Source organism: Cariama cristata, unplaced genomic scaffold, assembly GCF_000690535.1.
Source record: "Cariama cristata isolate BGI_N322 unplaced genomic scaffold, ASM69053v1 scaffold10167, whole genome shotgun sequence".
In the NCBI taxonomy this organism is placed as follows: Eukaryota; Metazoa; Chordata; class Aves; order Cariamiformes; family Cariamidae; genus Cariama; species Cariama cristata.
Genome location: NW_009624977.1, coordinates 93,987 through 106,453, shown reverse-complemented (window position 1 = coordinate 106,453; position 12,467 = coordinate 93,987). Strand labels below are relative to the sequence as shown.

The 12,467-nt window shown below is 38.3% G+C and overlaps 1 protein-coding gene across 1 annotated transcript; it reads left to right on the top strand.

The window, feature by feature from the left end:
* The first annotated feature begins 1,984 nt into the window (after positions 1–1,984).
* On the top strand, positions 1,985–7,181 carry LOC104164170 (V-type proton ATPase subunit S1-like). The gene is made up of 2 exons (XM_009703422.1): positions 1,985–2,218; positions 6,749–7,181. Exons 1-2 carry the CDS (start codon positions 1,988–1,990, stop codon positions 6,956–6,958), a joined length of 441 nt encoding a protein of 146 aa, XP_009701724.1. The 5' UTR covers positions 1,985–1,987; the 3' UTR covers positions 6,959–7,181.
* Positions 7,182–12,467: the final 5,286 nt, after the last annotated feature.

The window sequence follows — 12,467 nt, the reverse complement described above, 5'->3', positions numbered from 1 at the left end:
GTAAAACTGCAGGTAGCGTAAAATTTTAATCTTTGGTGCAACATGAAGAGACAGTGTTCTCTTGGAGGTCACTTTAGACTGTACTCACATACATAGCTTAATAAAACTTGTTTGTTCATATGGTAAGTGTCCAAAGAATTTGCTTGTTTACCACTTTTCTTATCTGCTCAGCAAAAGTACAGAGCACACCCAGCATCTGTGGTTGGCACAAACATTTAAATAAACTTCTCTGTGCTTATAAGTGGCCTTCAGCTAGTGCCTATAGCATTGCTGCTGAGATACTACGGAAATTCTGTTCACATTGTGCTGTGTATCAGGAAAAAAATCCTTTATTCTAGCAATTAATATCTAGGCTAATCCATGTTTTCATTTTGTAACTTTATCACTATAACAGTATAATATTTTCCATAAATATTTGTGAATGTGCACTAGATGAAATTCAAATGTTTGTTTCTTTTTCACTGGTGCTTGCAGCTGAGTGTTGTATGGAAAGAGCTGTTCAGGGTCAAAATATTGTGGAATACCATAAGGCAAAACATCCTTTTCTCACCTGAATGACACTTTGAGTTCTAGGATTCCTTCTGAGCACTTTGGAACCCTTGAGGATTGTGAAGCTGTATGAATCAAAAACCACAGATTATTTTTTAAAAAATAAAAAGAAAAGTCTCAATTACTGTAGTAACCTAACCTGTAAAATTTTGTGTCTTACTCCTAAGGAGCATTGTTTGTGTTGAGTTTCGACTCTATGTTGTGTGAATGACATGTTACTGAAAGCAACTGATTTGAAGAAACAAGCAGTATTCTACAATGGAGAATATTCTCCGTATATATACATATACCCTGCAGAACTTAAAATATCCTATATTGTGCCACATTTACAGATGACTGCTTATTTTTCAAACCTGTTGTAATTGCACCTAAGTATTACCACAAATTTTAAAATCCATATGTAGTGTTACCCATTGTGGACAGACATATTAGAATATTTCATTTTGTAGCCAGTCTCAGACGCTAAAAAGATTCCGTTTCTAAATTCTTTATGGTTAGCAATAAGCAAAAGAAATTTTCAGCAAACTATGTAGAGCGATACATACATAGACCAAGTAGGGTTAAAGTTTTAAGCAACATACAATAAGGAGAAAAGTTTATTAGTTCCTTATGAGATAACTTGAATACCTGAAAGTAACTGAGTAAAAATTCATAAAGGCTAAGACATAGTCCTGATGTGTAAAGGATCAGGATGTACTTCTGGATGTTCTCAATTATTTCTGTTTCAGAATATTTGAGAGGTGTTCAGACTGCAGTGGTAGTAACATATACATAAATCCCATGAGTATTAACTACTGGAAACTGCTGCAATACCACACATACACAGATCTTTTCAAAAAGAGAAAATATTTAATTGTGCCTAACCCACTACGAATTGGGAAACTAGGGCTGATGACCCCTCCCCACCCTCCAGTGAGAGAGAACTCTGTCTTCTACTGCTAATTCAGGCGTTTGCAAAGGAAATTGCCATTTAGGCATCTGAGCGAAGGAGGAATTGCACTGATAAATCAGAGTGGTTATCATGCTTGTACCTACCATAAAAGCAATTTTCAAAAAAATCCCATAACATGTTTATTGAGAGCCACTGCAGGCCTACTGACAGTCTCTCGCGTTCTGCTCCACTGATTGTAAACTGTTGGTAACTGATGAAATACTGCACTGGCAGAGGCCCTTGAAGAATGAAATTGCTTTTGCTCCTTGCCTGCCACAGCTATGGAGAGCTGTGCTTGTGAGATGAAACTCTAAGAAGTAGTAAAAACATATTCACAGAGTCTCTTCACTTATGAACAATCCTAATGACATGGTAGGCCAAGCTAAGATACCAGCTATGATGTTTGCAGCTAGCAATAGTGAACCTTTACTTTGTCAAATGAGTATTAACTTTTTCCTTCTGTCATTTTGACTTTTTTTTCTCCTTTGTTGTCTTTCTAGGTTTTTAATGACCAACAAGTTCTACGGAGGCTCAGCTAGAAATTGGTCCACTTTAGATTCAGTTGAGATTGTACAAGATGGAGAAAAGTTTGCTAAATTTAATGTTTCTGTCATCTCTGCTCCTGCAGAGTATTCATTTCATTGTCAGCTGGTAGGAACAAGCAATCTCTATCCTGCAAGGCTGATTCCATCCAACAATGAAGCAAAAAAATGGGATGTTTTCATTTCCAGGTTGCAAGTGAGTACACATTGCCGTTTTGGAGATAATTCCGAGAACTATTACTTGCTATTGTAGCTGCTGAACAGCACACATTCACAATGCCCTTACTTTCATTTCAGCCCGAGGGAAAATGTAAAAGAAAAGCTGTTCCCCCTAGGTGAGCTATTCAGTAAAGGGGTAAAAAAGACGGCGGTTGCTGAACCATAAGCACATGAAAGCACAGCTTTGAAAAACAAAAAGCTATGAAGTTGTCCATAGAAAAGAAACACCAATAAACCCAAACGCATTTAATCAGGCAAAGAATGATTCAGTCCCTGTGTCTGTTTAATGAATTGGGCTGCTGTTGGAAACATGGGCCTCTTAGGTGGGTGGCTTTATGCTGCTTACTTTGTTTTTATTTGATTTCTTTGCACTTTGTTTACCTAGGAAAGTACAGCTTACTGTGGTTACTGGTTTCAGTGACAGAGTGTCTGTACTCCTACAGATAGAAACAAAGCCTGGTGCAATTAGATTTAATGCAAGATTTACCATGGACTTCAATCGGGAGCAATACTAGGTCCTGTACCACCCAGAAGGAAAGCAGCTGGCTTTTTACTCTATTTGTCAAAGTTGAGCTAACCCCATGATAACTGAATACAAATGCAGATGCAATTGTATTTATGATTTTGATAACAAACCAAATCTCAATAATCTGAGACCAGATTTGACATTTCTGCTTAAATGGTGGAAATCTCAAAGGAACAGCTTTGGTGCTGAGATTTACTTTCCATAAATTCCAAGATCAAGTCCCACAGATTTTTGAGAAGCAACGTAGCAGTACAGACCAATGTTGTGAAGGTTCCTTCTGATGGTATTTTTTATGGAAAGGCCTGAAAATACCCAAGTCCATGCAACTGTACTTTGCCTAGTCAATGCTTCAAAGGTAGACTTTGGCATCACTAGGCTATGAAAGTGCATGGGTTATGAAAATACAAAGTGTCCACTTGCAACATATCTTTTCCTTGAATTTCTGTGTACATTGATACTGCTGCTTTCTCAAACCTTAGAGAGAGGCCTTGCTCCATCCTTAGTAGGCATCCCTTCATTGGAGTCTTGATCAAAAGTAAAAGTGGTAGGTTTCCCACCTTCATTATTGATTTGGAGCAGCAGCTGCTTCTACTGTTCAGACAACGGAACTCCCAGTTCCTCTTGAGAAAGGCATTTTTCTCTGATCAAGTCCTAAGCATGGAACAAAACCTGAAAAGTCCTGTTCTGATCTTTTCTGTTGTGTGAGAAAACGGAAAGTCACCGTTTTGGGCTCATTTCAAAGTTCTATCTGAATTAGTTCATACCTTTCCAGACATCTTCCACTAATACATAGTGAAATCTGATTGATCTCAATATCAGTCTTTGTTCTAGAATGAGGTTTAGAAACCTACAAGCTCTGTTGCATGGTGAAAAAAGCACATGGAATGTGCTCAGTGGTTGCAGCCAGCACAAAATCTTATTGCTGAAACTGAGGAACATGATTTTCGTGTCAATGTTATGCAGTGAATTAGAAACCAATGCCAATGTAGCTGATATAATTACACTTTGCAACGTTGGGTCCTGAAAACAGTATCACTGTATTACAGGGACACAGCACCTGCACCATGAAGCCTTGCATAGCTTCTTCCAAGGCAAGGCTGAACCAGTGCAGCCTTTTACTTCAGTTCTGGAGCTAGCTCAGTCACTACCACCTAAAGAACCTCTGTGGGATCCTGTCTAGGTGTGTCCATAGCCTAGGATGTCACCAGTCACAGCTGTACCCAGTAGCAAAATTGCTCTGGTTTTGGTGGGGATTTTTTTTTGTTGGTTTTGTTCTTGTTGTTACAGGAATGGTTGTTCTACCATGATACCTTTTATCCTTTCAAGGATCTCAGAATTGTCTATGAAGTTAAAGAGGAGGCTGCCACCAAAAGCACTGCTTTTCTTTAGTATGTGTCATAGTGGTTTAGAAGCCCCTTTGTTCCTAAGAAAAAAATGCCAAAAACTTTAAAATCAAGAATATTAGGATTCTCTGGGGCTAAGAGATTTCTAAGTTCAAAAATTAGATGTTCAGTGTACACCTAAGAGCCATGAAAACAACAGATTTTACTTGAAGGCTTGGTCAAAGGTCAAATGATGAGAAAACTCCATTAAAAAAAATATTAAAAAAATTAACAGTAAATGCAGACTAGTATAAGCAAGCCAAATGACGCCAGTCCAAACATTAAAGTTAAAACTTCCGCAGTACAGAGGCCTGTATCCAAAAGACATTTACATTCATAAAAATTAGAGAATCATATGTAACTATTTTTAACTTTTCCCTAGATAGAAATGCTGCTAGGAGGCACATTTTTATCTCCCACCTGAGATCTAACACCCCCACAGAAATGATAAAGCTTCAGGAAAACAATAAAAGAACACTGTACATACTTCATCTGCCACCTAAAAGTAGACATAGCATTTTAAGAATGTACAATTAAAGCTTTCACCTTGAAGATTCAATAAGCATAATCCTGCTTAAAAACCCAAAACAATAGGATTGACATAATAAAATTCACTATTTCTGGCCCTAAATCAGAAGTGGTAAAGCCTTTCTAAACCAAATATACCTGTTAAGTGCTTCAGAGATTTCTTGTAAATGTGGTAACAAGTGTGAATTGTTTTCCAGAATTTCAATCCATTTTTTGAACGTAAATGACATAAATCATTACCTGCTTTCTGTTTTTATTGTGAATAAGTCTTTCAGACTGCGTTTCATGACTCCTGTTCACATTCTCATCTGTTGTCAAAGCAGTGGTTTAACAAGCGAAGGCTTTGGTAATCACCTGTATTCTCTAAAACTGTGCAAACAGTTATCCAACCCAAAAGCTTATTTTCACTAATCCTGCTTTCATCAAAAGTCTGACTGCCTGTAGTGAAAGCAGGCAGTCTTTGCAAGTTGGATACCATGATCTGACTTGGAAAGATTCTTCTAAAAGAGGCCCAGAAAAGCGTGAATGGCTACAATTTTCTTCATCTCCACAGTACCTAAACAGCCCGTAGTTCTGCATAAGATAATAGTTTTATTAATCAGCATTCTGGAAGGTATAGGCATTGGTCTTAACACAGACGATACATACACATTGACTTTAGGTGCCTGAGCTATGAATGAACTCAAACCCAAAGTGCTTACTGGTGTAGCATGGTATGCAAGCCACAAAATATTTTCTTCAATGATTTTACCAACACTTTTCCTAGGAAGTACTAACTCTTTTGTTACCGCAAAGCTTTCCCTTTAGTTTATCGGAAAGCACAGAGCAGTCACGGAGTGGGAACGTAGCAAAGTAGAAATCCCTGATGTTCTGCTTCCTTGCTTATTGCCTGGTGAAGGAAGTGATTTAAATAAAATAATTGTTTTTTGTTTTATTCTATAACATTTTATAGAAAATAGTCAGTTTTAAGGTTTTGCTTCTTTGCTGGTGGATTTATGATATTTGGTGCTTTCCTTATGCACCCATTTCAAAGAATCTGTAAGTACATAAGAATCCCAGCCTTCATTTTTCTTTATAAAATTATTTAGGAAAGACTCAAAACCACAGATCAGATTTAATTCTTTCTTTCCTTAATTTTCTCCCAACAGTTAGATTCACTTCCTTCTGAAGGAATCAGTGCTTATGTGATTATGTGCGTATGTGTGTGTGTGTGGGGATTGTCTTCCCGTTCTTCATAGTTCTCTAATGCTTTGCCTGGTTTTAACAAAATTTTTAGAAGGATAGTAGTCTCAAAGGCATTCAGTTTGTTGATACTTTTTGCAAAATTGGTGGCTAGGCAGACAATAGATTCCCAAATTAGTTGATTTTTCTGAGGAAAATAATATGGTAGGAGCTCAGTCAGTGGCAGACCTTGACAATCCAGTCAAAGGAGAGATATTACAGATTTTTCTAACTGCTGGAAAAGCTTATATGGGTTTCATATGTTAACAGACAACACAAATCCCACACCTCAATAAAGCAAGCCCTCTCTCCTGTTTTGAGTCTCTGATGTCTAAGGACAGGGGAAGAAAGGTTTCACAACTGTTTTCTCCTTGAACTTTCACTAAAACTCAGCCAAAAAGGTCATCTTCATTAGATACATCTTAAAGTAGGTTTCAGGAGTTCTGCTTCTCATGGAGCTATTAGCTAAAGATCTCACGGCATTTCAACAGATCTCATGATCTGGGAGGCCCTTAACTCTCATGCCTTTGAGTGCCTTGAGTTTCCTGGTTCTTAAGTGGTCATTGAACAATGCTGATCACACATCCCCTTTGGGACTTCTAAAAGTAACACAAATTTCTGAAGTGGGAAACCTACTTTTTGCCAAACGAACGAATTCTGCATCTTTAATTTCGTGGGTGAAAAAGAGACCTGAAAAATTTTTATGCAGATGATTTGGTTCTCATTCTTTTTTAATGGGCAGAATATGAGTGGTAATTAACAGGTGTGGTAATTACCACATATATCCTGAAAAGAGGGCCTACGCTCCATGCTTAATTGCACTTACCTATCTACCTTTCTTCATTTTCAGATTCAAGGCTTCAACATTGAAAACAACCAGTTTTCCTATGCAAGTGACTGTACAGGTTTCTTCACTCCTGGAATCTGGATGGGCTTGGTGACATCTATAGTTTTACTGTGGATCCTGGCCTATGGAATCCATATGATCATGCAGCTCACAACAAACAGCAGATTTGATGATCCCAAAGGTCCAGCTCTGTCAGTTCCTCAGACAGAATAGCCATGGATTGACTTAATGCTGCTATGGCTTTTCCTAGTCTGATATTTGTGATTTTTAGAAACTTTCTACTTCATAATATGTGTAACCTTAAAAAGATATCACAGCAGAAAGAGATAATTAAACTACATATAAAAAGGATCCTTATGCTTGGAAACAATAATAATTCTACTTGTTATTACCATCATTTGTTAAGAACTATCTGTGTTAAGGGTCTGAGGTGAGGCTGTAGAGGTCATTACTCTATCTGGCTATTAGAAAGACCATTACAAACTGTCTTCAGATTAACTGTTATTGGCAAAGAAAGAATATCACAACAAAGATAAATGGGAAGGATAAATAATTTATTTGATAGGAAACTATATATTGAAACTACTGCCCTCTATAAAAGCTCTTTAGTAAGTATGTCATGTTGATGCTACATCTTAAGAAGGCTGAACTGTGTCTTGTGATTTTTTCTCTTGAGAAAACCATCTAGAACTGTACAGAACTAATAAAGGATAAGTAACTAAGTAAATGGTCTTGAAACATCTTTTAAAAATACATCACTGTTCAGATGTGGTATCATAAATGAGAATAGATTTAAGGTTTAGCTTCCCTCTAATGTTATGCCTGTGAGAATTATGTTGAGTAATGCTCATTCGTGTGTTTATTTTAGCCATGGACAGCTGATAGACTTACTAAGAAAGGTAGGTCCTTGTCCAAACTAATCACAAAATTATACATGAACTTTTCAACCTCATAACCTAGTATAAATCAATGTGCCAGTGCAGACAGCATCTTAACAGAGATAAGGTAATTTTCTTAGCATCCCTCCTTTTCAAGGTATCTTTGGAGTAGTTATGAAGTTTGTACAAAAAAAGGAAAAAAAATATATAAAGTCATTAGAAGCACTGTGCTAATGTACTGTTTAAGTCTGAGCATGTTTGTGGTCATCTCAATGATTCCAGAAGCCTGAAAAGAATCAGAGTGTGCTGAATTCTGCAATTAATAAAGACAGTATATATTTTCATTATGCAATCTATGGAATCAATTACTAAATGTTATGAAAAACTATGAAATAGTAAAAGAGCAATGGTAAAAAATGCTAAAAATAACATTTTCATTCTTTCTTCTGTAATGTTTTGTTATGACTGTGTGTGTTCTATTAGTAGTTAAAGAACAAAAAGATATAATTTTGACAAAATTGTATATGTCACATGCAAAAAATTTTAACTTTTCTGATTTTGATCCGTGTCATAGGACATTGATACAGTGGAAAGACAGTTAGAATCAGCTATTTAACTAGATCAACAATAGTTTCTACCCATCATTTCTGGATGACACATTTTTATTATGCAGTCAAAGATGTAAATTAAATGCTGTCTGAAGTTATTCCTCCTGAATCATTCAGTCCTGACCTGGAAAAGAAAAAGAAAGGTGGCATGTAACTAGCAGAGGTGACTCCTCTGCTGTAATATTTTTCCCAAATGTTTTTCGAAACCTCAAAGACTGCTGGTGTTTGATCTACACAAAAACATTGTGTTAGAAAGGCACATTTTCTTTGCAAAAATTAGTTGCTAGGAGAGACAACTGGACTTGTTTTATTAATTCTCCCTTCAAAGCAAGTTACATGAATGTGGCAATTGAAAATTGACATAATAGTCATGTAACTGATAGCTAGAAGAGAGGAAGGCTGTTACAAAGGACTTGGTTTGTAGAACACAGCTTTCTTATGGCTTTTATCTAGATTCAACAAAATTTGGAACATATTTTGTTCAACAGTGATGATAAATAAGAACGAAAGAATAGCTTTCCAAGGCCACCCAGCTCAGGATCCTATCTCCAGCAGTGGTACAAGTAAGGGGAGCACGTAGTAGTGTTTCCTGCAGATGTTCTCCCATTCTCCACCATTTAAGCTCAGGGACTTCCTCAGCCAGAGGTTGTGTCTTTGTATTTAATAACTCTGGCTATAGTTATAGTCTGTGACTTTGTCCGGCCTCCTCTTGAGCCTGTGGACTCTCCTAGAGCTCACAGTGTCCAGACCGTAGTGTGGCACTGGGGGGACCTGTATCCCCTCTTGCTTGCCTGGGCTGGACTCTGGAGAAGAGGAGGAGGAAACAGTCTCCTATAGGCTGTACCATGGGGAAGAGATAAGCCTCTTTCAGAAGAGCTCAGATTAGAAGAGATGTTGGAAGAAATGTTTATTGGATTAGCTTTTCATTGATTCAGTAAAACTGAAGCTCTCTGAAAAGGGCCAGGTTGAACTGCCTGCTGTGTTTGATATTACATATTCCAGTGTGAAGAGGAAGGCATTTTTTTGGGAAAAAAACTTTTTCCTTCTGCCTTCTCTCACAACAATGATACCATGAGTGCTGTGGGCCTGTGGGGGTGTATAGTCTGTTTCTATAGCGAGTTGGGATATCCCTGTGATGGAAAGTTCAAGCCACGTGTTGTAGCCCTTGATGTGGTAGGGTTATTGTTGTGAGGACTGTGCTGGGAAAGACTGCAGAAAAGGAAGGGAACTGCCTACAGCCCCAGCTGTCCTGAGGGCCAGGTGGACTAGGCTCTGAGGACAATGGCCAGTCCCTCTTCTAAGAGAGTCAACTGCTCTCTGTCCACATGTGGTGGGCTGTCCTTGGCTGGCTGTCAGACACCCACGCAGTCGCTCTGGCCTCTTCTCACAGAGGCCACCCCTGCTACCAACACCTGGACATGGACATCCAATACACCTCAGGGGGCCAAGTGTGCTGCTGGAGTCTCCATGCCATCTCGAACCCCTGCAGCTGCACATCATGGTGCCCTGAGGCTGGAGACAAAGACAATTGATCACTGATTTCAGCAGGGATGGGTTCCTTGCTTTTAAGTAGGACTGGACCTCAAGAAATCCTAGCAAGATTTTGCATCTGCTTGTGTTTGTTTACCTTTCTGAATAGAGTTAGAAACTTGTCAGTGGCCTTCCAATTCTGTGTTTCACAATTCAACTTAATCACAGGTGTACTTGTTAAAACATGCTTACTTTGGGAGCTGTTCCAGCCAGAATATGAGCTTTGTCTGGAAGGTGTGAGCCTTTAGGACTTCCCCCAGAGCTCACTGAAGTTCTCAGAAGCACTGACTGCCATGAGCGCCTCCTCATTTCTCTACAAAGTACAAAAAAAATTAATAAAGATGAAGGGGGTGATGGGAAAGAGCATCAGTTAGAAAAGCAGATTTTTTTTTGCTTTCAACTATATAAATAAATGAAACTTTATCAAGAAAAAAATCAGAAACTATCAAAAAACTATCGCACAACTTTTAAAAAATCAATTTAACTGTGAAAAATCAAGATTAAAACCAGAGAAAACTCAAACCTAAACACGTAAGTCTTGAAGCCATGAGTTAAGGCATTTCTTCACAAAATTCAGCAATAATCATTTGTTGGAGGGGACAGCTGAGATGGAGCTAGAATCTGAACCTCCTGACCTGATACAGGTTTGCTTTGTGTCCTGGTCTGTTGGTTTCCCTGCTTGTAAAATTACTTATTTCACAAATGTTGTTGAAACCCAACAGTGACTTACAGTGAAACAGAATTATAATAGAAATAGTCCAAGAGTAGTATTTTTATGTAGGCAGTAAAGGAAAATAAGTCATTCCATCTGTCAAGGGAAGACTCAATGAAGTAATTGGCTCCTCCTTTCCTTTTGAGTGACTGATAAATAATTAAAATGCAAATCTAAATCAGCTGAATTATTAGGCAGTATCCAGGAATTAGAGGGCTCTGTAATTACTTCAGCATAAACTGAGGTCAAGCAGGGGAAACCAGAGATGCTGAAAACAAGGAATGACCATGAGAAGCTAATTCCTAAGATAACCAGAGATACAAGAAGAAGCCCAAATGTTGGATACTGGTCACTGCTGCCAAAAAACTAGTAGTAGTTTCAGCAGGTGGTGATGGCTCTGGGGACAAATGTAACGATAATCTTAACCTTACATTGAACAAGAGGGTAAGACAACCCACACAAGGGGGACAGGGACTCCTTTTCCTGCAGGCTGTTTTTTCTCTTGCATCCTGTGGTGGGTTGACCTTGGCTGGCTGCCAGACACCCACTCAGCTGCTCTTTCACTCCTCCTCCTCCTCCTCCTCCTCTTCTTCCTCAACAGGACAGAGGGAGAAAATAAGACAGAGAAGCTTGTAGGTCAAGGTAAAGACAGGGACGCCAGTTACCATCATGGGTGAAACAGACTTATGGAAGGTGAATGTATTGACAATTAAAATAGTTTGGAAAGTGAGAAATAAAAACAAAATTAAAATGATGCCTTCGGTCTGCTCAAATGCCAAAAAATCCTGTGGTGTCTAATATCTTCCAGTAAAGGAACCTGATCTTCAGTTTGCTAATAAAGGTTTTGCTCTCAGATTAGTCTGTTCTCTGTCAAAACTTAATGCAAAATCAAGGAGAAAAGAGGTGTTTCTTCAGAACTCAGATTTCTAAAGGCTTAAAAATTATTGAAGTGCAGGGGAAAAAAAAAAAAAGAAAAAAGGTCTTCCTACCTGTGTGGGTGGAAAGGAGACTTACAACAGTGACTGAGCCCAAGAGCAGATCATCTGCTATTCATGTCCCACAAATGAAGTGGCTTCCTTACCTTCACCACGACTTTTTTTGTGCCTTCTGTTTGAACGCAGGTTCCCTGCTCCAGATTGGCTGGATTTCTGTATAACCCCAGACCTGGTATGTTGATTAATTATTATAGTTGAACTTAGTTTTAGACTGGTTTATGTATCATTTGTTATTGCTATAATAGAATATAGTTTACTGAATGATTATATATTTTCTGCTTTGTAAATGGCAATGTGGGTGTCCAGTGGAAGACTGGCAAACCCGTTCTGAGTCTGTCTTAATACTCTTTTAACTACTTGTGTAGAAGTAACGTAAAGAGTGAATGGTGTACAGTCACCATGACATTGTATGCAACTTTCTTTAGTTAATGAAAACTGTGCAAAAATAGTGTTTGCAACATAAAAAACCCCAACAAATGCTTTCATAAAAGTGCTTTTGGAAGGTGGATAAGTTAAGGACTTCCTGATGTAATGTTTGAATTACAATTTTGTGTATCCTATTTATTCTGGATAAATACGGATACATATGGATAGCAGAGTGATCAGTTTAGCTATTTATCAGGTGTCTTTCACTGAAGCGTACTGGCATGATTTGAGATATTACCGTTGCTATCTACCCTGCCTTTCGTTCATATATACCTGTGCCTCAGCTGTTCATTAAGTTCACACTGCTGTGCTCTCTTTTTCCACCAAGGATGTAGTATATTAGATTTTGCACATGAGTAGCTGAGATGCAGGCGCTTGTCTGGGTCTGTCATTCCTACTGCTGAGTAATAAAATCCTGGCAGAGGAGCAAAGCAGATAGCTGCAAACACTGATGTCTTAACACATTATAGTGATATTGGGCAAGGATTTTTATTATAGCTGTTAAAAGGGGAAACCAAAGCATGCAAGCAGCCGTGTGCCTTGTCAGGGTCAAAGACCGCGTTACCGATAGCC